The sequence below is a fragment of the Pimephales promelas genome, chromosome 21 (genome assembly GCF_988280905.1).
Source record: "Pimephales promelas chromosome 21, fPimPro1.hap1.1, whole genome shotgun sequence".
NCBI lineage: Eukaryota > Metazoa > Chordata > Actinopteri > Cypriniformes > Leuciscidae > Pimephales > Pimephales promelas.
The window spans coordinates 30,533,239-30,560,201 of record NC_142789.1 but is presented as its reverse complement, the minus strand read 5'-3'; the positions used below and the strand labels follow the sequence as shown (position 1 = coordinate 30,560,201).

At 39.1% G+C, this 26,963-nt stretch overlaps 1 protein-coding gene and 1 long non-coding RNA gene across 3 annotated transcripts in view; one reads left to right on the top strand and one right to left on the bottom strand.

Annotated features, from left to right (window-relative positions):
* LOC120491978 (uncharacterized) overlaps positions 1 to 22,059 on the bottom strand; it is a 38,993-nt gene extending 16,934 nt beyond the window's left edge. For both annotated transcript variants that reach the window (XR_016148631.1, XR_016148634.1), the window contains exons 1-2: positions 21,894 to 22,059; positions 21,502 to 21,689 (exon numbers count right to left, since the gene is read on the bottom strand). This is a non-coding gene — a long non-coding RNA (uncharacterized LOC120491978). The remainder of the gene's footprint in view (positions 1 to 21,501; positions 21,690 to 21,893) is intronic.
* Positions 1 to 26,963, top strand: part of ogal (O-GlcNAcase like) — a 30,606-nt gene that overhangs the window by 3,322 nt on the left and 321 nt on the right. Inside the window, exons 4-15 of the mRNA XM_039690004.2 lie at positions 19,370 to 19,500; positions 19,995 to 20,166; positions 21,526 to 21,624; positions 22,058 to 22,336; positions 22,626 to 22,721; positions 23,023 to 23,246; positions 24,391 to 24,565; positions 25,110 to 25,195; positions 25,279 to 25,371; positions 25,672 to 25,742; positions 25,904 to 26,024; positions 26,293 to 26,416. Coding sequence (XP_039545938.2) covers positions 19,370 to 19,500; positions 19,995 to 20,166; positions 21,526 to 21,624; positions 22,058 to 22,336; positions 22,626 to 22,721; positions 23,023 to 23,246; positions 24,391 to 24,565; positions 25,110 to 25,195; positions 25,279 to 25,371; positions 25,672 to 25,742; positions 25,904 to 26,024; positions 26,293 to 26,416 — 1,671 coding nt within the window. The remainder of the gene's footprint in view (positions 1 to 19,369; positions 19,501 to 19,994; positions 20,167 to 21,525; positions 21,625 to 22,057; positions 22,337 to 22,625; positions 22,722 to 23,022; positions 23,247 to 24,390; positions 24,566 to 25,109; positions 25,196 to 25,278; positions 25,372 to 25,671; positions 25,743 to 25,903; positions 26,025 to 26,292; positions 26,417 to 26,963) is intronic.

The window sequence follows — 26,963 nt, the reverse complement described above, 5'->3', positions numbered from 1 at the left end:
TTTTTATGTTTTTTTCATATTATAGCGCCACCTAGTGTTCAATCGTCGCTATTTTTTTACTGTGACCTTAAATTGAACTCTTACACATGTGTACCGAGTTTGGTGAAGATATCTCATTTACTTCTCGAATTATAGCCATTTTAGTAAAATAGGCTCCTCCCACAACGTTTATTTTGCTTCCCCTAGCGACCGGAACGAGAAATTTCAACATTTTTTTGATAATTATTGATCTTCAGACTCCAGAGAACATTTCTGCACTGGTTTGGTTCCAATCGGGTAAAAAACCAGGGACTAGTTTGCAAAAGTAGTTTTTCAACAAAATTCAAAATGGCGGAAAAATTTGCATACCGGAAATGAAATCGGAGATATACGTTTTTTTCGTCAGGTGAATACCTTTCCAATGATATAAGACACTTGAGTGTACGACTTACGGTCTAGGAGTTATGAGCAGTTTCGCGCAATTGGTTGTTATAGCGCCACCTATGGGCCAATCGGGCTCATAATTTGATAACCTCTCCTCGATTTTTGTACTACCATCTGACAAAGTTTCAGAGCTCTAGCCCTTACGGTTTGGGCTGCACGATGCGTTTTAGGGGAGAATAATAATAATAATTAAAGCTGCAAGCAGCATTTATCGGTGTTCAGGTCTTTAAGGCATTTAAGCACAAAAGCATCAAAAGACATTAAGTTGTATGTAGCAGGCATGATTTATCATGATATACTACATTTCAGCTTGATATTACATAATTAACCATGTTCCAATATGATTTATCATAATTTAACATGTTAAAATATGATTTACTACAGTTTAGTTCACACATTCATTTTCAACTTCAGGATAATAGTCATTTTTTATTGGAAAATTGGAGTTATGAGCAATTTAGTACTTTTGGTTGCTGTAGCGCCACCTATGGGCCAATCGGGGTCATACTCTGATAGCTTCTCCACAATTCGAGGCCCTACCATCTGACAAAGTTTCACAGCTCCAGCCCTTACGGTTTGGGCTGCACGATGCGTTTTAGGGGATTTTTTTTTTCTTTCTAGCAAATACAATAGGTTTTCAGCACTTCGTGCCTGAACACCTAATAATGAGAGACCTTTTTGACGATTGTAGCGCCACCTATGATCCGATCCTCACGAAACTTTGCATGCTTCCTAACCATGTTAGGACACATATGCTCACCGATTTTTGTGAAGTTGTGACTTTGTGGGGGGGGATTTAGGGGCTTTTGACTGAATTTTGCCACAGACCACTATCTAAATGAGCCTGTTACAGCCAATCAAATGCCAAATTTCAACTTTTTTTCGATAATTATTGATCTAGAGAGTCCAGAGAATAGGCCTAGACTGGTTTGGTCGCTGTAGCGCCACCTATGGGCCAATCGGGGTCATACTCTGATAGCTTCTCCACAATTCGAGGCCCTACCATCTGACAAAGTTTCACAGCTCCAGCCCTTACGGTTTGGGCTGCACGATGCGTTTTAGGGGATTTTTTTTTTCTTTCTAGCAAATACAATAGGTTTTCAGCACTTCGTGCCTGAACACCTAATAATGAGAGACCTTTTTGACGATTGTAGCGCCACCTATGATCCGATCCTCACGAAACTTTGCATGCTTCCTAACCATGTTAGGACACATATGCTCACCGATTTTTGTGAAGTTGTGACTTTTTGGGGGGGATTTAGGGGCTTTTGACTGAATTTTGCCACAGACCACTATCTAAATGAGCCTGTTACAGCCAACCAAATGCAAAATTTCAACTTTTTTTCGATAATTATTGATCTAGAGAGTCCAGAGAATAGGCCTAGACTGGTTTGGTCCCGATTGGGCAAAAATCCAGGGACTAGTTCGCAAAAGTGGGTTTTGGACAAAAACCGAAATAACAAATTTTTTTTTGCTCCAAATGGAAATCCGAGATATACACCTTGTCCGTCTTGAGCCAGGAATTACAGTGGTGTAAAAACATTGAAGCTAAGTCAAACGGTCTAGGAGTTATGAGCAATTTAGTACTTTTGGTTGCTGTAGCGCCACCTATGGGCCAATCGGGGTCATACTCTGATAGCTTCTCCACAATTCGAGGCCCTACCATCTGACAAAGTTTCACAGCTCCAGCCCTTACGGTTTGGGCTGCACGATGCGTTTTAGGGGATTTTTTTTTCTTTCTAGCAAATACAATAGGTTTTCAGCACTTCGTGCCTGAACACCTAATAATGAGAGACCTTTTTGACGATTGTAGCGCCACCTATGATCCGATCCTCACGAAACTTTGCATGCTTCCTAACCATGTTAGGACACATATGCTCACCGATTTTTGTGAAGTTGTGACTTTTTGGGGGGGATTTAGGGGCTTTTGACTGAATTTTGCCACAGACCACTATCTAAATGAGCCTGTTACAGCCAACCAAATGCAAAATTTCAACTTTTTTTCGATAATTATTGATCTAGAGAGTCCAGAGAATAGGCCTAGACTGGTTTGGTCCCGATTGGGCAAAAATCCAGGGACTAGTTCGCAAAAGTGGGTTTTGGACAAAAACCGAAATAACAAATTTTTTTTTGCTCCAAATGGAAATCCGAGATATACACCTTGTCCGTCTTGAGCCAGGAATTACAGTGGTGTAAAAACATTGAAGCTAAGTCAAACAGTCTAGGAGTTATGAGCAATTTAGTACTTTTGGTTGCTGTAGCGCCACCTATGGGCCAATCGGGGTCATACTCTGATAGCTTCTCCACAATTCGAGGCCCTACCATCTGACAAAGTTTCACAGCTCCAGCCCTTACGGTTTGGGCTGCACGATGCGTTTTAGGGGATTTTTTTTTTCTTTCTAGCAAATACAATAGGTTTTCAGCACTTCGTGCCTGAACACCTAATAATGAGAGACCTTTTTGACGATTGTAGCGCCACCTATGATCCGATCCTCACGAAACTTTGCATGCTTCCTAACCATGTTAGGACACATATGCTCACCGATTTTTGTGAAGTTGTGACTTTTTGGGGGGGATTTAGGGGCTTTTGACTGAATTTTGCCACAGACCACTATCTAAATGAGCCTGTTACAGCCAACCAAATGCAAAATTTCAACTTTTTTTCGATAATTATTGATCTAGAGAGTCCAGAGAATAGGCCTAGACTGGTTTGGTCCCGATTGGGCAAAAATCCAGGGACTAGTTCGCAAAAGTGGGTTTTGGACAAAAACCGAAATAACAAATTTTTTTTTGCTCCAAATGGAAATCCGAGATATACACCTTGTCCGTCTTGAGCCAGGAATTACAGTGGTGTAAAAACATTGAAGCTAAGTCAAACGGTCTAGGAGTTATGAGCAATTTAGTACTTTTGGTTGCTGTAGCGCCACCTATGGGCCAATCGGGGTCATACTCTGATAGCTTCTCCACAATTCGAGGCCCTACCATCTGACAAAGTTTCACAGCTCCAGCCCTTACGGTTTGGGCTGCACGATGCGTTTTAGGGGATTTTTTTTTTTCTTTCTAGCAAATACAATAGGTTTTCAGCACTTCGTGCCTGAACACCTAATAATGAGAGACCTTTTTGACGATTGTAGCGCCACCTATGATCCGATCCTCACGAAACTTTGCATGCTTCCTAACCATGTTAGGACACATATGCTCACCGATTTTTGTGAAGTTGTGACTTTTTGGGGGGGATTTAGGGGCTTTTGACTGAATTTTGCCACAGACCACTATCTAAATGAGCCTGTTACAGCCAACCAAATGCAAAATTTCAACTTTTTTTCGATAATTATTGATCTAGAGAGTCCAGAGAATAGGCCTAGACTGGTTTGGTCCCGATTGGGCAAAAATCCAGGGACTAGTTCGCAAAAGTGGGTTTTGGACAAAAACCGAAATAACAAATTTTTTTTTGCTCCAAATGGAAATCCGAGATATACACCTTGTCCGTCTTGAGCCAGGAATTACAGTGGTGTAAAAACATTGAAGCTAAGTCAAACGGTCTAGGAGTTATGAGCAATTTAGTACTTTTGGTTGCTGTAGCGCCACCTATGGGCCAATCGGGGTCATACTCTGATAGCTTCTCCACAATTCGAGGCCCTACCATCTGACAAAGTTTCACAGCTCCAGCCCTTACGGTTTGGGCTGCACGATGCGTTTTAGGGGATTTTTTTTTTCTTTCTAGCAAATACAATAGGTTTTCAGCACTTCGTGCCTGAACACCTAATAAAAATCAGTACAAAAACAATAGGGTTTCAGCACTTCGTGCTTGAACCCCTAATTAAAGCTGCAAGCAGCATTTATCGGTGTTCAAGCAGTTTAGGCCTTTAAGGCCTTAAAGCACAAAAGCATCAAAAGGCATTACATTTTATTAAACATACATTTATCCAGTGACATAATAGATGGAAAACACCATTTACAGCCAATACAGGCAATTAACCATTGCAAATACATGGTTTTAATGCTTTTTAACAGATATAGCACCATCTATGGTCTGATCTCCATGAAACTGTGCATGCTTCTTTTACATGTTATGACACATATGCTCATCATTTTTTTTTGAAGTTGTGAGTTTTCCTTTAGGATTTATATACTTTTGGGTGCATTTTGTCACCTACATCTTGGATACCCTTGGGGTAAGCTAAAACATACGAAAAAATAATTTCAAAGTGAACTATCCCTTTATCTCCATTATGCTTGCTTACACCAGCAGGGTGCATTACTGTATCTCCTCATTGGCCTTCCTAAAAATACCATAAGACAGTTGCAGCTCATACAGAACGCCGCTGCCAGGAGTCTGAGCAGGACCAGAAAATATGAGCAGATCACACCAGTCCTCAGGTCTTTACACTGGCTCCCAGTTACATTTAGGATTGATTTCAAAGTATTATTACTGGTATATAAATCATTTAATGGGTTAGGACCTCAATATATTACAGATATGCTCACTGAATATAAACCTAACAGATCACTCAGATCATTAGAATCACATGAGCTAGATGTGACAGTTGTCAAAGTAAATGTGACAGTTGTCATAGTAATTTTGGTAAATGGACAGCATTTATATAGCACATTCATAGACCTAATGGTCACCAAAGCGCTTTACATATTGCCTCACATTCACCCATTCACACACTGACGGCGGTGTCAGCCATACATGGCACCATTCAGCTCGTCGGGAGCAGCTGGGGTTAGGTGTCTTGCTCATGGACACCTCAACACTTGGTCAGGCTGAACCGGGGATCGAACCACCAACCTTTCGGTTTGTAGACAACCTACATGAACCACTGAGCCACTGCCGCCCCTACCCTTTTTGACTAAATTATTGTGATTATGTGATTATTGTTAAACTAGTGAATTATAGTTGAGTAGTCATGACAAAAGACAATTTTGAACAGCAGGGGGCAGTAAAACTCCACTTATTAGCTTAATAGACCATCATGTTGATATCATTTTCACCTTTTTAACTGTTATATAGGCATATTTTGTCCGATCTGTCTGAAAATGTTCGTGATGTTTCAATGTCACGTGTTCTAACTTGTTTTTAAGATCTGAGCATTAATTTCAAGGCTACATGTTGAAGCCATCGATTATAGGCATTCACATGAAGTAGTTCAACTTTTTCTTATAATAATTGATCAAGAGAGTTCAGAAAATTGTACTGCACTGGCTAACATTATAGGGTTAGGTGTCTTGCTCATAGACACCTCGACACTTGGTCAGGTGGAACCGGGGATCGAACCACCAACCTTTCGGTTTGTAGACAACCTACATGAACCACTGAGCCACTGCCGCCCCTACCCTTTTTGACTAAATTATTGTGATTATGTGATTATTGTTAAACTAGTGAATTGATAAAGTCATAATATGAATTATAGTTGAGTAGTCATGACAAATGACAATTTTGAACAGCAGGGGGCAGTAAAACTCCACTTATTGGCTTAATAGACCATCATGTTGATATCATGTTCACCTTTTTAACTGTTGTATAGGCATATTTTGTCCGATCTGTCTGAAAATGTTCATGATGTTTTAATGTCACGTGTTCTAACTTGTGTTTAACATCTGAGCATTCATTTCAAGGCTACATGTTGAAGCCATCGATTATAGGCATTCACATGAAGTAGTTCAACTTTTTCTTATAATAATTGATCAAGAGAGTTCAGAGAATTGTACTGCACTGGCTAACATTATAAGGTTAGGTGTCTTGCTCACAGACACCTCGACACTTGGTCAGGCGGAACCGGGGATCGAACCACCAACCTTTCGGTTTGTAGACAACCTACATGAACCACTGAGCCACTGCCGCCCCTACCCTTTTGGACTAAATTATTGTGATTATGTGATTATTGTTAAACTATTGAATTGATAAAGACATAATATGAATTATATATTATGTCTACGGTTCGATCTCCATGAAACTTTGCATGCTTCTTCAGCATGTTATGTCACATATGCTCATCAATTTTTGTGAAGTTCTGAGTTTTCCTTTAGGATTTATAGGCTTTTTGGTTCATTATGCCACACCCCTTTTCAAAATAACCCTTTTAATACCATGCAAAAAATTTAAAAGTTCAACTTTTTTTCAATAATTATTTATCTAGAGACTCCAGAGATTTGTCCTAGACTGGTTTGGTTTTGATCAGACAAAAAACCAGGGACTAGTTCGCAAAAGTAGCTTTTCAACATATTTGTGAATATTTAATGAACGATTCAATTGACAGCAATGGTTCTAGAGGCAAAGTTGTTCATCATGAGGAGATCTATCAAATGATATTCATTTTGTGTGGATGTGTGCAACACCACGTGATTACAGAGCCATAAAACTCTTTAGCGCCAACTAGTGGCCGATTTCTATGAAAATTCTTACAGACCTCTAGTGCCACAAGTCGAATATGCCCCTCGAGTTTCGTTCCGATCAGCCTCCGTTAACCTCGTCTAATAGGTGCTCAAACTTCATTGGTTGATGGCGGCCATGTTTTTTGAGATATGCCAATATCCTTTTAGACATACATGGTAACTTGCACCAAGACACTGCATACCAAATTTCAAGTCAATTGGACAAATGGTCAGATGGTTTTAGCCAATTATATGTTTATTTAATGTTATAGCGCCACCATGTGACCAATCGATGCAGTATTTTTACAGTGACCGCAAACTGTCCTCATACACATGTCTATTGAGTTTGGTGAAGATATCTTATTTACTTCTTGAGTTATAGCCATTTTAGTAAAATTGCCTAATTTCAAAATGTTCATTTTGCACCCCCTATCGACCTTGAATCGAAAATACAACTTTTTTTCGATAATTATTGGTATTCAGACTCCAGAGAACATTTCTGCACTGGTTTGGTTCCGATCGGGCAAAAATCCAGGGACTAGTTCGCAAAAGTAGGTTTTAGATAAAATTCAAAATGGCGGACAAATTTGCATATAAAATTAAAAATCCGAGATATACGTTTTGTCCTTCAGGCATCCAGCTTTCCAGTGATATAAGACACTTGAGTCTACAACTTACAATCTAGGAGATATGAGCAGTTTCGCGCAATTGATTATTATAGCGCCACCTATGGGCCAATATGGCTCATAATTTGATAACCTCTCCTCGATTTTTGTACTACCAGCTGTCAAAGTTTCAAAGATCCAGCTCTTACGGTTTGGGCTGCACGATGCGTTTTACGGCGGAATAATAATAATAATAATAATAATTAAAGCTGCAAGCAGCATTTAGCGGGGTTCAAGCAGTTTAGGCCTTTAAGGCCTTTAAGCACAAAAGCATCAAAAGACATTAAGTTTTAAGTTTCAATAATGGCAATTTACTATAGGGTATACATTGTTTTTAACATTTTTAACAGTTATAGCGCCACCTATAGTCCGATCTCCATGAAACTTTGCATGCTTGTTGAATAAGTTATGACACATGTGCTCATCAATTTTTGTGAAGTTCTGACTTTTCCTTTAGGATTTATAGGCTTTTTGGGTGCATTTTGTCACGCCCCTTTTCTAAATAACCATTTAACACCATGCGCAAATTTTAAAATTTCAACATTTTTTTGATAATTATTTATCTAGAGAGTTCAGAGAATTGTCCAAAACTGGTCTGATTCCGATCGGATGAAAAACCAGGGACTAGTTCGCAAAAATAGGTTTTTAACATATTCGTGAATATTTAACGAACAATTTGATTGACAGCAATGGTTCTAGAGGCAAAGTTGTTCATCATGAGGAGATCTATCAAATGATGTACATTTTGTGGGGGTGTGGGCAAACCACGTGATTGCAGAGCAATAAAACTCGTTAGCGCCAACTAGTGGCCGATTTCTTTCAAAATTCTTACAGACGTCTAGGGCCATGAGTCGAACATTCCCAACGAGTTTCGTTCCGATCGGCCTTCGTTAACCTTGTTTCATGGGTGCTCAAACTTCATTGGCCGATGGCGGCCATGTTTTTTGAGATACACCAATGTCCTTATACACATACATTGGGCCTTGGACCAAGACACCACAAACCAATTTTCGAGTCAATCGGACTAACGGTCAGGTGGTTTTATTTTTTTTCATACTATAGCGCCACCTAGTGTTCAATCGACGCGATTTTTGTACCGTGACCTCAAATTGAACTCGTACACATGGGTACCGAGTTTGGTGAAGATATCTCATTTACTTCTCGAGCTATAGCCATTTTAGTAAAATAGGCTCCTCCCACAACGTTTATTTTGGTTCCCCTAGCGACCGGAACGAGAAATTTCAACATTTTTTTGATAATTATTGATCTTCAGACTCCAGAGAACATTTCTGCACTGGTTTGGTTCCGATCGGGCAAAAATCCAGGGACTAGTTCGCAAAAGTAGTTTTTCGACAAAATTCAAAATGGCGGAAAAATTTGCATACCGGAAATGAAATCGGAGATATACGTTTTTTTTCGTCAGTTGACCACCTTTCCAATGATATAAGACACTTGAGTCTACGACTTACGGTCTACGAGTTATGAGCAGTTTCGCGCAATTGGTTGCTATAGCGCCACCTATGGGCCAATCGGGCTCATAATTTGATAACCTCTCCTCGATTTTTGTACTACCATCTGACAAAGTTTCAGAGCTCCAGCACTTACGGTTTGGGCTGCACGATGCGTTTTAAGTCTGAAGAATAATAATAATAATTAAAGCTGCAAGCAGCATTTAGCGGGGTTCAAGCAGTTTAGACCGTTAAGGCCTTTAAGCACAAAAGCATCAAAAGACATTAAGGTTTAAGTTTCAATAATAGCAATTTACCATAGGGAATACATTGTTTTTAACATCTTTAACAGTTATAGCGCCACCTATAGTCCGATCTCCATGAAACTTTGCATGCTTGTTGAATAAGTTATGACACATGTGCTCATCAATTTTTGTGAAGTTCTGACTTTTCCTTTAGGATTTATAGGCTTTTGGGTGCATTTTGTCATGCCCCCTTTTATAAATGACCCTGTTATAGCAAAACAAATGACAAAGTTCAACTTTTTTTTGATAATTATTGATTTAGAGAGTCCAAAGAATTATCCTAGACTGGTCTGGTTCCGATCGGGCAAAAAACCAGGGACTAGTTTGCAAAAGTACGTTTTTAACATATTCGTGAATTTTTAACGAACGATTTGATTGACAGCAATGGTTCTTGAGGCAAAGTTGTTCAGCATGAGGAGATCTATCAATTGATATACATATTGTGGGGGTGTGTGCAACACCACGTGATAACAGAGCCATAAAACTCGTTAGCGCCAACTAGTGGCCGATTTCTTTCAAAATTCTTACAGATCTCTAGGGCCATGAGTCAAACATGCCCAATGAGTTTCGTTCCGATCGGCCTTCGTTAACCTTGTTTCATAGATGCTCAAACTTCATTGGCCGATGACGGCCATGTTTTTTTAGATACGCCAATGTCCTCATAGGTATACATGGGGCCTTGGTCCAAGACACTGCATACCAATTTTCAAGTCAATCGGACTAACGGTCATGTGGTCATAGCCTTTTTTATGTTTTTTTCATGTTATAGCGCCACCTAGTGTTCAATCGTCGCTATTTTTTTACTGTGACCTCAAATTGAACTCTTACAGATGTGTACCGAGTTTGGTGAAGATATCTCATTTACTTCTCGAGTTATAGCCATTTTAGTAAAATAGGCTCCTCCCACAACGTTTATTTTGCTTCCCCTAGCGACCGGAACGAGAAATTTCAACATTTTTTTGATAATTATTGATCTTCAGACTCCAGAGAACATTTCTGCACTGGTTTGGTTCCAATCGGGTAAAAAACCAGGGACTAGTTCGCAAAAGTAGTTTTTCGACAAAATTCAAAATGACGGAAAATCTATCATGACGGAAATGAAATCGGAGATATACATTTTTTTCATCAGGTGACCAGCTTTCCAATGATATAAGACACTTCAGTGTACGACTTACGGTCTAGGAGTTATGAGCAGTTTCGCGCAATTGGTCGCTATAGCGCCACCTATGGGCCAATCGGGGTCATAATTTGATAACCTCTCCTCGATTTTTGTACTACCATCTGACAAAGTTTCAGAGCTCCAGCACTTATGGTTTGGGCTGCACGATGCGTTTTAGGGGAGAATAATAATAATAATAATAATAATTAAAGCTGCAAGCAGCATTTAGCGGGGTTCAAGCAGTTTAGGCCTTTAAGGCCTTTAAGCACAAAAGCATCAAAAGACATTAAGTTTTAAGTTTCAATAATGGCAATTTACTATAGGGTATACATTGTTTTTAACATTTTTAACAATTATAGCGCCACCTATAGTCCGATCTCCATGAAACTTTGCATGCTTGTTGAATACGTTATGACACATGTGCTCATCAATTTTTATGAAGTTCTGACTTTTCCTTTAGGATTTATAGGCTTTTGGGTGCATTTTGTCATGCCCCCTTTTTTAAATGACCCTGTAATAGCAAAACAAATGACAAAGTTCAACTTTTTTTGATAATTATTGATCTAGAGAGTCCAAAGAATTGTCCCAGACTGGTCTGGTTCCGATCGGGCAAAAAACCAGGGACTAGTTTGCAAAAGTAGGTTTTTAACATATTCGTGAATATTTAACGAACGATTTGATTGACAGCAATGGTTCTTGAGGCAAAGTTGTTCAGCATGAGGAGATCTATCAATTGATATACATATTGTGGGGGTGTGTGCAACACCACGTGATAACAGAGCCATAAAACTCGTTAGCGCCAACTAGTGGCCGATTTCTTTCAAAATTCTTACAGACCTCTAGGGCCATGAGTCAAACATGCCCAACGAGTTTCGTTCCGATCGGCCTTCGTTAACCTTGTTTTATAGGTGCTCAAACTTCATTGGCCGGTGGCGGCCATGTTTTTTGAGATACACCAATGTCCTCATAAACATACATGGGGCCTTGGACAAAGACACTGGATACCAATTTTCAAGTCAATCGGACTAACGGTCAGCTGGTCAGAGCTCTTTTTTAGTTTTATTCGTTTTATAGCGCCACCTAGTGTTCCATCGTGGCGATTTTTTTACTGTGACCTCTAATTGAACTTATACATATGTGAACCGAGTTTGTTGAGGATATCTCATTTACTTCTCGAGTTATAGCCATTTTAGTAAAATAGGCTCCTCCCACAACATTTATTTTGCGCCCCCTAGCGACCGCAAAGAGACTTTTTCAACATTTTTTTGATAATTATTGATCTTCAGACTCCAGAGAACATTTCTGCACTGGTTTGGTTCCGATCGGGCAAAAAACCAGGGACTAGTTCGCAAAAGTAGTTTTTCGACAAAATTCAAAATGGCGGAAAAAATTCCATACCGGAAATGAAATCGGAGATATACGTTTTTTTCGTCAGGTGACCAGCTTTCCAATGATATAAGACACTTGAGTGTACGACTTACGGTCTAGGAGTTATGAGCCGTTTCGCGCAATTGGTCGCTATAGCGCCACCTATGGGCCAATCGGGCTCATAATTTGATAACCTCTCCTCGATTTTTGTACTACCATCTGACAAAGTTTCAGAGCTCCAGCCCTTACGGTTTGGGCTGCACGATGCGTTTTAGGGGAGAATAATAATAATAATTAAAGCTGCAAGCAGCATTTTGCGGGGTTCAAGCAGTTTAGGCCTTTAAGGCCTTTAAGCACAAAAGCATCAAAAGACATTAAGTTTTATGTAGCAAGCATTATTTACCATGATAAACCATATTTCAATGTGATTTTTCATGATTTACCATGTTCTAGTATGATTTACCATGAATCTAACATGAGTTTCCATAGTTTACCTTGATATACCATGTTATAGGATGGTTTACCACAATATAGCAAGTGAAAAGACTATTAATAAGAAAAGTGGCCAGCAGAGGGCAGTAGAAGACCACTTATTGGCACACTTCCATTTTGAAATACTTTGTTTCTCCAATATTCTGCACTAAAGCAAACCATTTTTTTCATGTTAACTTCATAAAGCATGCTTACACACAAATGCACGCACACGCACACACACACACATTTATGCTTATAAGTATAACACACCGTTGCCATGAAAAACAGAGCGTTGCCATTGATTCTAAACGTAGAGACAGAACGGACTATTTTTCTTTTTTATCGGCAATCGTTTTTTAAATCAATAAACTCCTTTTTATATCTATATTTTGAGTCAAATTATTGATTTACTTGGTAGGTAGCAATGTAATAAGCAGATGAGCAGCTGAGCGTCTATTCATCGAGCCAACGTGCAAACATCGCAAATTAAAGTGAAAGTAAGTCACAGAGGCTTAACACACAATCATCTTCAAGTAAAGAAACGAAATTATCTTACCAGCGGTGTTGCCACTCTTTTATTAATGTCTTTGATTTGGAAATTAGCTGATAATCAACGAAATGCAGCTCATATCTGTTGCTTTTGGTGGCGTGCAAAATCCATTAAATCTGCATATAACGCAGGAGTTTAAGATCGGATTTATATCCGTTTTGCAAAAACACATTTATGTGGCCAGGTGTAAATGGAATCGGTACTTATTATCCGGATAACTTATCTAGATACAGATCGCATTTTAATACCAGGTGTAAATGGGGTCTCAGTTAACAACATAGGCTACTGCCTATAAAAATCTAAATAGAGTTTTTATAATTCTGACATGTTAAACAACCTCAATTATTTTTCCTGAACACCATCACGATTGAAAATGTGACATTGATTTCCTACAACAGTTCAATAAACAGTAAAAATGAAATCACTTACATTTTAGATGCTATATTGGCTGTTTTTGTTCTGTTTCAGCAGCGAAAATAGTTCCAAACAATAATCACAGCAGGTAGCAATGTAATAAGCAGGGTAATGTAGAGCGAGGCGGTTGTTATAGCGAATACAAACCCACAGGCTTTGCGTAATCCCTAACTTATTCTGTCTGTTAAGCGTCCTCCACTGTGGTGTTGGGGTTCATAATGTTCACAATTGTATTTTATTAGTTGTTGGTTTAACCATGGTTTATGAGGTAATGACTGTTATTTTCTTCTCAATGACTTTTCTTGTTACATGTTCATTGCTGGATTCATAGAAAAACATCAACCAATATTGCATACTCATAATTATTATAATGGAAATAATTAAAGAATTCATACACTATAATACACACAAATGCACGCACACGCACACACACATACACACACACACACACACACACACACACACACATTTATGCTTATAAGTATAACACACCGTTGCCATGAAAAACAGAGCGTTGCCATTGATTCTAAACGTAGAGACAGAACGGACTATTTTTCTTTTTTATCGGCAATCGTTTTTTAAATCAATAAACTCCTGTTTATATCTATATTTTGAGTCAAATTATTGATTTACTTGGTAGGTAGCAATGTAATAAGCAGATGAGCAGCTGAGCGTCTATTCATCGAGCCAACGTGCAAACATCGCAAATAAAAGTGAAAGTAAGTCACAGACGCTTAACACACAATCATCTTCAAGTAAAGAAACGAAATTATCTTACCAGCGCTGTTGCCACTCTTTTATTGATGTCTTTGATTTGGAAATTAGCTGATGATCAACGAAATGCAGCTCATATCTGTTGCTTTTGGTGTCGTTCAATCCATTAAATCTGCATACGCGGGAGTTTAAGATCGGATTTATATCCGTTTTGCAAAAACACATTTATGTGGCCAGGTGTAAATGGAATCGGTACTTATTATCCGGATAACTTGTCTGGATACAGATCGCATTTTAATACCAGGTGTAAATGGGGTCTCTTATTTTTCCTGAACACCATCACGATTGAAAATGTGACATTGATTTCCTACAACAGTTCAATAAACGGTAAAAAATTAAATCACTTACATTTTAGATGCTATATTGGCTGTTTTTGTTGTGTTTCAACAGCGAAAATAGTTCCAAACAATAATCACAGCAGAACCACGGCACATGTCACAGGAACACTCGACGTGTTTTCATTACTGAATCATTCAGCATTTTGAACGAATCGATTGAGTCAAAGATTCAAAGACACATTCAAAAACATCGGTCTCATTCTTGAATGATCAGCCGTTTGAACGAATCGTTTGAATGAATGAATTGAATGACTCACTCATTAAGACGGTCTTCTGCCACCACCTACTGGCGGTTTAGTGTTAAATGTTTAAAAGTAGTATCATTCTTTCCCAGTTTCTTATGTAAATTTAAATAAATGTCATTATTTTATGCAATTGTGATTTTTCAGTGTAAATGATTAAATTTGATCAGCCCCTAGGGTAACAGCCCATAGTGTCTTATTATTTGAAATAATACACCAGAATTTATAGTTTACCCACCTCTTTTTTTACCACTACACCTCTGACCATAGTGTACATTAATTTACCACGTTCTAGCATGATTTATCATTATTTACAGTGATTGGGGCTTGGATGATTGGATTTTAATGTGATTCTAGGAATATAGTATAGCTATTTACCACGTTAATAGCAATTATGTGAAGATTCAGAACAACTGAAGTGATAAACTTTGACAAAAAAAATGATTGTGTTCAATATTTGACTAAATGTGATTGCAAATGTTAAAATAGTTAATTAATAAAGTCATAATATTAATTATAGTTGAGTAGTGAGACAATTACTATTTTGAACAGCAGAGGGCAGTAAAACACCACTTATTGGCTTAATAGACCATCATATTGATATCATTTCACCTTTTTAACTGTTATTTAGGCATATTCTGTCAGATCTGTCTGAAAATGTTCATGATTATTTAATGTCACATGTTCTGACTTGTTTATTGAAGAGATCAACGCTTTCAGGGACAATGAAAGTGTAGAAATAGATGGCTTCAATACACTAAATGTTGAAGCCATCCTATTATAGTCATCCACATAACGTAGTTCAACTTTTTCTTTTAATTATTTATCTAGAGAGTCCAGAGAATTGTACTGCACTAGTTTTAACATTATGATATGATCAGAGATGTACACACACACGCACTTCTTTGTAATCTAATGTTATAAAACTATGTTAAAAACAGTGACAACAGTGGTAGGTATTCATATCATTTATCTACAACTGAATGAGTGTGTGTAGATTTTAATTCAATATGACAGTTGTCATAGTACTTTTTGACTAAATGTGATTGTAAATGTTAAGTTAGTGAATTGATAAAGTCATAATATTAATTATACATGACAACTTAGTATTTTGAACAGCAGGTGGCAGTAAAACTCCACTTATTGGCTTAACAGACCATCATTTTCACGTTTTTAACTGTTCTACAGGCATATTTTGTCCGATCTGTCTGAAAATGTTCATGATTATTTAATGTCACGTGTTCTGACTTGTTTATTGAAGAGATCAACACTTTCAGGGACACTGAAAGTGTAGTAATAGATGGCTTCAACACAGTACATGTTGAAGCCATCCACATGAAGTAGTTCAACCTTTTCTTATAATTATTGATCTAGAGAGTCCAGAGAATTGTACTGCACTGGTTTTAACATTATGATATGATCAGAGATGGAAAACACCATTTACAGCCAATACTGGCAATTTACCATTGGAAATACATGGTTTTAAAGCTTTTTAACAGTTATAGCGCCACCTATGGTCCGATCTCCATGAAACTGTGCATGCTTCTTCAGCATGTTATGACACATATGCTCATCAATTTTTGTAAAGTTCTGAGTTTTCCTTTAGGATTTACAGGCTTTTGGGGGCTTTTTGTCACGCCCCCTTTTGTAAATGACCCTGTTATAGCAAGATAAATGACAAAGTTGAACTTTTTTTGGATAATTATTGATCAAGAGAGTCCAAAGAATTATCCTAGACTAGTCTGGTTCCGATCGGGCAAAAAACCAGGGACTAGTTCGCAAAAGTAGGTTTTTAACATATTCGTGAATATTTAACGAACGAATTGATTGACAGCAATGGTTCTTGAGGCAAAGTTGTTCATCATGAGGAGATCTATCAATTGATATACATTTTGTGGGGGTGTGTGCAACACCACGTGATTACAGAGCAATAAAACTCGTTAGCGCCAACTAGTGGCCGATTTCTTTCAAAATTTTTACAGACCTCTAGGGCCATGAGTCGAACATTCCCAACGAGTTTCGTTCCGATCGGCCTTCGTTAACCTTGTTTCATAGATGCTCAAACTTCATTGGCCGATGGCAGCCATGTTTTTTGAGATACACCAATGTCCTCATACACATACATGGGGCCTTGGACCAAGACACTGCATACAAATTTTCAAGTCAATCGGACTGACGGTCAGGTGTTTATCTGTTTTTTTCATTTTATAGCGCCACCTAGTGTTCAATCGTCGCGATTTTTTTACTGTCACCTCAAATTGAACTCTTACACATGTGTACAGAGTTTGGTGAAGATATCTCATTTACTTCTCAAGCTATAGCCATTTTAGTAAAATAGGCTCCTCCCACAACGTTTATTTTGCGCCCCCTAGCAACCGGAACGAGAAATTTCAACATTTTTTTGATAATTATTGATCTTCAGACTCCAGAGAACATTTCTGCACTGGTTTGGTTCCGATCGGGCAAAAATCCAGGGACTAGTTCGCAAAAGTAGTTTTTCGACAAAATTCAAAATGGCGGAAAATCTATCATGACGGAAATGAAATCGGAGATATACGTTTTTTTCGTCAGGTGACCAGCTTTCCAACGATATAAGACACTTGAGTGTACGACTTACGGTCTAGGAGTTATGAGCAGTTTCGCGCAATTGGTCGCTATAGCGCCACCTATGGGCCAATCGGGCTCATAATTTGATAACCTCTCCTCGATTTTTGTACTACCATCTGACAAAGTTTCAGGTCTCCAGCACTTACGGTTTGGTCTGCACGATGCGTTTTACGGCAGAATAATAATAATAATAATTAAAGCTGCAAGCAGCATTTAGCGGGGTTCAAGCAGTTTAGGCCTTGAAGGCCTTTAAGCACAAAAGCATCAAAAGACATTAAGTTTTAAGTTTCAATAATGGCAATTTACCATAGGGTATATATTGTTTTTAACATTTTTAACAATTATAGCGCCACCTATAGTCCGATCTCCATTAAACTTTGCATGCTTGTTGAATAAGCTATGACACATGTGCTCATCAATTTTTGTGAAGTTCTGACTTTTCCTTTAGGATTTATAGGCTTTTGGGTGCATTTTGTCATGTCCCCTTTTGTAAATGACCCTGTTATAGCAAAACAAAAGACAAAGTTCAACTTTTTTTGATAATTATTGATCTAGAGAGTCCAGAGAATTATCCTAGACTGGTCTGGTTCCGATCGAGCAAAAAACCAGGGACTAGTTTGCAAAAGTAGGTTTTTAACATATTCGTGAATATTTAACGAACGATTTGATTGACAGCAATGGTTCTTGAGGCAAAGTTGTTCATCATGAGGAGATCTATCAATTGATATACATTTTGTGGGGGTGTGTGCAACACCACGTGATTACAGAGCAATAAAACTCGTTAGCGCCAACTAGTGGCCGATTTCTTTCAAAATTCTTACAGACCTCTAGGGCCATGAGTCGAACATTCCCAACGAGTTTCGTTCCGATCGGCCTTCGTTAACCTTGTTTCATAGATGCTCAAACTTCATTGGCCGATGGCGGCCATGTTTTTTGAGATACACCAATGTCCTCATACACATACATGGGGCCTTGGACCAAGACACTGCATACCAATTTTCACGTGAATCGGACTGACGGTCAGGTGTTTATCTGTTTTTTTCATTTTATAGCGCCACCTAGTGTTCAATCGTCGCGATTTTTTTACTGTCACCTCAAATTGAACTCTTACACATGTGTACCGAGTTTGGTGAAGATATCTTATTTACTTTTCGAGCTATAGCCATTTTAGTAAAATAGGCTCCTCCCACAACGTTTATTTTGCTTCCCCTAGCGACCGGAACGAGAAATTTCAACATTTTTTTGATAATTATTGATCTTTAGACTCCAGAGAACATTTCTGCACTGGTTTGGTTCCGATCGGGCAAAAATCCAGGGACTAGTTTGCAAAAGTAGTTTTTCGACAAAATTCAAAATGGCGGAAAATCTATCATGGCGGAAATGAAATCGGAGATATACGTTTTTTTCGTCAGGTGACCAGCTTTCCAACGATATAAGACACTTGAGTGTACGACTTACGGTCTAGGAGTTATGAGCAGTTTCGCGCAATTGGTCGCTATAGCGCCACCTATGGGCCAATCGGGCTCATAATTTGATAACCTCTCCTCGATTTTTGTACTACCATCTGACAAAGTTTCAGAGCTCCAGCACTTACGGTTTGGTCTGCACGATGCGTTTTACGGCAGAATAATAATAATAATAATAATAATAAAAATCAATACAATTACAATAGGGTTTCAGCACTTCGTGCTTGAACCCCTAATAATAATAAAAATCAATACAATTACAATAGGGTTTCAGCACTTCGTGCTTGAACCCCTAATAATAATAAAAATCAATACAATTACAATAGGGTTTCAGCACTTCGTGCTTGAACCCCTAATAATAAAAATCAGTACAATTACAATAGGTTTTCAGCACTTCGTGCTTGAACACCTAAAAATCAGTACAAAAACAATAGGGTTTCAGCACTTCGTGCTTGAACCCCTAAAAATAAAACAAAAATTCAATGTAATTTTGTGTGTACAATCTACAAATTGGCCAGCAATGACCGACCGTACGAAAGGAAATGAATGAGAAATCAACCAAAACAAAGAGAAGAAATTTAAAAAAAAAAAATCAATGTAATTTAGTGTGTACAATCTACAAATTGGCCACAATGCTAAATAAAGTGTACAGCAGGAAAGGGATGACATTGAAAGCGTTCAGTTATGAAAGTTATCAAACGGGGGGCCTGTATCAGGACATCGAATCTGAAGATGAACTCGGCGATTGTGTTTTACAGATCAACTCACGGCGCTGATCTCTGCTGCTAAAGAGCATAACGTGGAGTTCATCTATGCTTTATCACCCGGCCTGGACATCACCTTCTCAAACCCTAAAGAAGTGGCGGCGCTCAAGAGGAAACTGAGACAGGTGCAAACATCAGCTCTTTCCATCACAGCTCAAACACACACTAATGTCCTCATGATCTCCACCGTAGCTTCAGCTCTTCCTCTCAGTGTCTCTCTAAGCCCCGCCTCTCTGAGAGCTGCTCTGCTGTGATTGGCCATTATCATATCTGACTGTCAGCTCTTGATCACAGTGATGCGAACAGTGGCGATGGCGTGGGTTTCACCGTCTCAGACTCAGAGAGCAGCGTCTCCTCGACACGAACAACACGAACTCTTCCAGTCTCAGAGACACTAGTGTTTGAGGGCGGGGCTAAGAGACGCTGCTCAGCCAATCAAGACCAGAGGCGGGCATTATTCTAATTAGCGACAAACCAACAGGATCAGGAGGAAGAGAGACTGAATTACTGACGACTCGTTTCCGTTCAGAATTGAATATTAGGGCACTCTAATGAACAATTATTGTGTTAGTGTTTAGTAATGTACCTGTGTGTGTGTGTGTGTGTGTGTGTCCTGCAGGTGTGTGAGTTCGGCTGCCGGTCGTTCGCGCTGCTGTTCGACGACATCGAGTCTGAGATGTGTGCTTCTGATAAAGAGGCGTTCAGCTCGTTCGCTGAGGCACAGGTGTGTGTGAGCAACGAGGTGTTCCTGCACCTGGACCAGCCGCACACCTTCCTCTTCTGCCCCACCGGTACACAACTGCACACAACTGCACACACACAACTGGACAAACACAACTGTACACACACAACTACACACAACTGCACACACACAACTACACACAACTGTACACACACAACTGGACAAACACAACTGCACACACACAACTACACACAACTGCACACACACACAACTACACACAACTACACACAGCTGCACACACACAACTACACACAACTGCACACACCTGTACACACACAACTGCACACACACAACTACACACAACTGTACAAACACAACTGCACATACCTGTACACACATAACTACACACATAACTACACACACAACTACACACACAACTGCACACACAACTGTACAAACACAACTGCACATACCTGTACACACATAACTACACACAACTACACACACAACTGCACACACAACTGTACAAACACAACTACACACAACTGTAGAAACACAACTGCACAAACAACTGTACACAACTGCACACACACACAACTACATTATTTACTCTATTTTATTTTTATTATTATGATTTTTTTATTCTAAACTGTTTTAATTATTCTGATTTCTTTTGATTATTTAAATTTCTTCCATGTAAAGCACTTTGAATTGCCACTGTGTATGAAATGTGCTATATAAATAAACTTGCCTTGCCTACACACAACTGCACACACAACTACACACAACTGTACACACAACTACAAACACAACTTTACACAACTGACATAAAACACACTGTAAAAACATACACTTTTATTTCATTTACGCTAAACCAACGCAGCGTTTCTCATTTTTATAAATATAAAATAATAAAACTACTTTAGAAAATTTAGAATTAGAAATTAAATCTAAAAAATAGTTTTTTTTTCTAAAAACTATATGGGCATTAAAAAATACAGCAAAATTACTACAACATTAATTTTAATAAAAAATAAAAAATAGAAAATGTAATTCAAAATCTTAACAAAAACTATAATAGTACTCTATTAATATATAATACCATATACAGTATTACAAAAATAAATTAAACGTAAATAGCTAAAATATGAATAAATGATAAATAATTGAAATAAATACTAAAAAAATTAAATATAAATAGCAATACTTAATATATATACGTATATATATATATATATATATATATAGAGAGAGAGAGAGAGAGAGAGAGAGAGAGAGTAAAGCACATAGCCAACTGACAAAAAAATGACCTAAATTAAGTTGAAAACTAAAACTCAAAATATGAATAAAACTAAACTAACGCTGTTGCACACATTCAAACATGTATAGAGTATCTGCAAACATATGGACATTTTCCACAGTTCAGTTCAACTATAACCTTTACCTGTAAAACTGTGGTGTATTGCAGATTACTGCGCTGCGTTCTGCTCGCCCAGTGTCCTGCTGTCTGCGTATCTGAACACGGTCGGGGAGAAGCTCAACGCGGGCATCGACGTCCTCTGGACAGGTGACATCATCACTCATTCCCAGAGAGCATTGGGTGACAGTTTACCACTGTCGGTCCACTAGTTACTGTAGATGAACAATACATGTGTTTATTAATCCGTGTTAATGTTAGTTAATAATAATCCAGCTGTTCATTGTGCAGTAACTAACTAATGTTAACAAATATATCCTTTGATTTTAATAATGTATTAGTAAATGTTGAAATTAATATTAAGTAATATTAATAAATACTGTAGAAGTATAGTTCTTAGTTCGTATTAACTAACGAACCTTGTTGTAAAGTGTTACAGAGAATTCTGTACATGCATATTTTTCTATTTTGTTCATTTTCAGTGTTGAAACCTGTTGTGCTGCTTCATATTTTTGTATAAACCGTTTTCAGGATTGGTTTCGATTTGTGTATTTAACTTGCTGAGTGTGTTTTTTTGTGGCAGGGCCGAAGGTGGTGTCGCAGGACATCAGTGTGGCGTCTATAGACGAGGTGTCGGCCGTTCTGAGGAGACCGCCGGTCATCTGGGACAACATCCACGCCAACGACTACGACCCGCAGAGACTCTTCCTCGGACCCTTCAAGAACCGGCCCGCAGAACTCATCCCCAAACTCAGGGGCGTCCTCACTAACCCCAACTGTGAATTCGAGCCCAATTTCGTTGCAATTCACACTCTGGCCACATGGTGCAAGTCCAGCTACACGCAGAAAGACGTTCCTATGGGTAAAGATGACTCATGTGAATCAAATATGACATATGAATCTGAAATAGACGTTATTTTCCCTGATAAGGGGAATTTGTAATGGACTCCATAGCCAGAATTTCGTGATGCATTAAAAAATTACACTAACTCTGTTGAACTATGTTCATATCTGATCACACTTTATAGACTGATAACCAAGGGATGGGTCTATGGATAATAAGTACATTTAGATTTGTCTATACTTGAAATAACGTTCGGTTGAAATGTAAGAGAGCGTTTCCCTCGTGTAATGATGTCATCGCCCAACAGATGGAGACGACGGGTCGGACTACAACCCCCATGATGCTTTGCAGCTCGCACTCACTGACTGGCTGGTGGAGTTCGGTCGAGCCAATCAACCTGACGGTAAAAACAACTCCAACATCACGTGTGCTATCCTTAACTTATAACCAATCAGATCAAACTGAGGTCGTCAGCTGAGTGAGTGGAGGCGGGGCTCATTTGCATATTCATAGAATCGCGCATACTAAATGTGTGTAAGGCAAGGGTGTCGAGTTACATTCAAGATATTTTAAGACTGAGTAATTGTCATTTTGGTGAGTTTTAGAGGATGAAATGATTGACCACAGGGGGACTTTAACGCTAAATAAACGTTTTCTTTCATTTTGAGATGACGTGTGACTGATTGCGCACTGATTGTGTTCAGGCTCTGGCGCTCGCGGCTCTAAACGAGACGAAGAGGAGCCGATGCAGACGGACGGATACGAGCCGGGTCCCAAAGACAACCCGCTGTACACGGCCGAGCCGCTGACGCTAGCGGACCTGACGCTGCTAGCGGAGCTCTTCTATCTGCCGTACGAACACGGGCCCACCGCCATCGTCATGTTGCAGGAGCTGCACTGGCTGCGATCCGACCGCGAGGCCGAGAAGGTCAGAGTGTGATGATGATGATCCCCAAGTCTCAACATAATTTTTTTTAACATTCAGGCTTGTATTTATTACGTGTTCGAGAGTTTAGCACTGAAACCCTGTTGCAATTGTTAGAATCGGCCTGATGGTGGCGCTACAGCGGTGAAAAGTATGTAATAGCTCTTAACTCCTAAACCATTCGTGCTCAAGTGTTTTAATATCGTTGGAATCCTTGGCTTAAAATGAACTCTGATTCGTTACCTTTTACATTTCAATTTATGTCCGCAACGGGACGCCAAAACGTTTGAAGTGGGCGTGGCCACTTTTACTAAAACGTCTATAACTTTAGAACGGAATGAGAGAATTTCACCAAACTTGGTACAGCTGTGTATGAGCTCAGTCTGTGGTCTCATGAAAAAGGGCACGGCAGCTGCCCACTTGGTGGCGCTATAAACCAAAATTGGCTATAGCTACACAACAGTCAGGCTGATTGACTTGAAAACTGGCGTGCGGTTTCTTTGACCAAGGTGATTGTCTACGAGGACATTTGCGTATCAAAAAAATTAGCCGCCGTCAGCCAATGAAATTAGCTGTCAGACAAGGTTAACGGATTACTTTCTTTCGCAAAACTAGTTCGAGGTTTTTGGCTCAACCTTGTTAACTGTTATTTACTGTTATAAAACATATTTCCTTAGTAATTTGCCTTTTCAAATAGTAATATTTTACCAACCTTAATAATTAATAAAACTATACATATATTTTGCATATCTAGCTAATTAATTTACTAACTAATGTCAACAAATAAGACCTTATTGTAAAATGTTACCAATAAAATAGCTATTGAGGTTTTGTAAATTAAGGAAAATCATTTTTTTTTTAACCGATTATTGGAATTAATCTCATTAGTAAATAGTTATTTTTTTGTTTCGTTAGAGTAATTTGCCTGTCTTGGCTGTAAATGGTCTTTTCCATCTATGATCTAGGCTCGCTACTAGATAAAACATACCTTTTTAAGCATGTATTATATTGTATTGTAAAAAGCGCAACAGTTGTCCCGCCCCCTGCTTCTTTCTGATTGGTCCTATGTAAATGTACTCATAGAATGCAATAAATTTTGCTTTGGATGAAAGCGTCTTTCAAATGCATAAATGTAAGTGTGTTGCAGGGCGAAGAATGGCGACGGAGAGCCGAGAAGTTCGACGACATGTGCGGCGCCGTAGTCCAGATGTTCAACCGACTGTCCAATGTGCCCAACAGGGTCATCCTCTATGACCTTTACAATTACATCTGTGACATCAAGAGCGGCGTCACCATGGCCAAAGCCTACGTCAAAACACTGGGTACGTGAGACTGAGTGTGTGATCGGTGCCACGGAGTGTAAAGCTGGTCCTGTGCAGTATTGTGTGAAACTCATTACAAGTAACTTGAGTAATCAGATTACTTTTGTAAGTAACTAGTAAAGTAATGTATTACTTTATCATTTTACAACAAAATATCTAAGTTACTTTTTCAAATGAGTGACGCTAGTTACTTTTTCACATTGTCATGCTGAGAGAAATAAAGTGTGTGTGTGAACACGATGGTTATTTTAGTCCTAGAAATGTGATCATGTATTTACTCGTCTCACTTGCACGAAAACGTTCAGTATTTCTCAAAATGCATAAAAACAGTAAAATGGAATCACCAAAGTTTACACAAAACATTTATAATGAACTATATTAAATTACACAAATATACTTTATGTATTTAATCTCTGGGAGTAACACAATTTTGTAACGCATTATTTTTCATAAAATGTAACTAAGTAGTTACTTTTTCGGAGTAACACAAAACACATCGCTGTCCTGAATGAGCCGTAACGAAGCGTCTGCTGTTTTGCCGCAGGAGGCCGAACGCCTCACCCTGCACTGGCTTTGACTGACGATCCCGAGCCGTGGGGTTTCAGAGGCGCTTTATCTGGAGAATTCCAGGTACGCTTTTGTATGACACTGACCTTTGACCTGTGACTGGACCTCCAGATCCTGATGATGTTTGTGTTCCTTGCGGTGTTTAGCGGATGCTGCCGTCACACGGGAACCGGGACCTGTTTCGCAGTCCTCCCGCCACGCGCGTTTACACCATTCGGCCCTGCACTCCTAAAGATCAGGTGACACGCTCTTAAAGGGACAGTACACATTTAATTTATCACTGTTGAAAACAGTCGTGCTGCTTCAGATTTTGTGCTTCCAGCTTTGATCACAGAAATAAATTACACTTTACTATATATTCACATTCACCACATTTTTCATTATAATAATATTTAGCTCTTTTTACTGTATTTTTTATCTTAGTGAGTAGAAGAGACTCTTTCAAAACATTAAAAATAATAATTATTCCAAACTTGACTGGTAATGCACGTCAATGGAAATGAACATTCTTCTCAACATCTTCTGTGTGTGTTGTTCAGCCGGAGGTGATGAAGATCTTTAAAGAGATGCAGACGGAGACGCAGCAGAAGATCGAGCTGGTCGGCGACCGGTGAGAATATTCCAGTTCGATTAGTTTACATTTTATAATTTATTCGATTTGAATATCTATGTGCGCAGGCGTGTCTTCCTTTACACACTGACCTCACCAAATAACTCATAATACAGAGTTTTTTGTCACTGAACGCGTAATGAAAGCTGTGTCTCCGTCAGGCTGGTGGAGGGTCACGTCACGCCGACACAGAACTGCAGTCTGATACTGGATGATGCTTCTGGGGTTTGTGGTTACGTGTTCGCCCTCAGTGATGCAAAGACGGCCATGACTAAAGCTCAGGTATGGAAATGACATCTAGACTGATTATAATGTTTCCTTTTACAGTCTTGATGTTGTTTTCAGGCTCTTCTAGAACTCGAATGTTGATTATTCTCCTCATATTCTCCATTGTTGCGGCTCCTCTCTTCCCAGTCTGTCAGTAACGCTCTGTTTACTTCCTGTCTCTATGAAGCCCCTCCTCCTGAAAGCACACTGTGCTCGGCTGGAGCAGTGTGTGGTGATTGGTCGAGCGCTTCGTGTGTGAACTCTGTGTTTTTCATGTCTCCAGTATCCAGAGACGATGCTCCAGGATTACCCATCAGTCATGGCTCTTCAGATCCACTCGAAAGTTCCCGATCACACCGCAGCGAAGCGTCTGATTCTACAGGTGCTGTCAGTGCTGAGAGACAGCGGTGAGTTCTCAGCGGTCCCATAATGCCCTGTTCACCAGATGTGAAATAAGACTCTGATAGTTTCAGCTCAAATACCCCACAGATATTTATATAACATGTTAAAATTGTCACTTTTTGAGGGTGAGCAACAACACGCCGTTTTTGTGCGTGTCCCTTTAAATGCAAATGAGCTGCTGCTCCCGGCACAGGGGGCGGAGCTACGAGACCTAGTGTGTCCTGAACATTTCAAAAGCGTTTATCCTTTAATGTTGAAAGCGGAGTCAAAGATGAGCGACTCTAGAAGTGCCGACATGTAGAAGCAACAGGACATTTCTGAACGGTTAGTTGATGAGTTTATGCAGCTGATGTGGAGTTAACCATCCTCTAGTCATTGATTAGCATATTCTGTCATGATCATCTATAAACCGTGTTCCGGGGGCGGGGCTTATGGAAATGTTAGTGTTTGTGATGTCACTAACCGGTGAAGAAGCTCATTGTAGTTCCTACCAGCCGTTTGTTGTACTTGTAGTCCTTAAAAAGTGATTCCTCTCCCTTTGCTTTGAGTCGT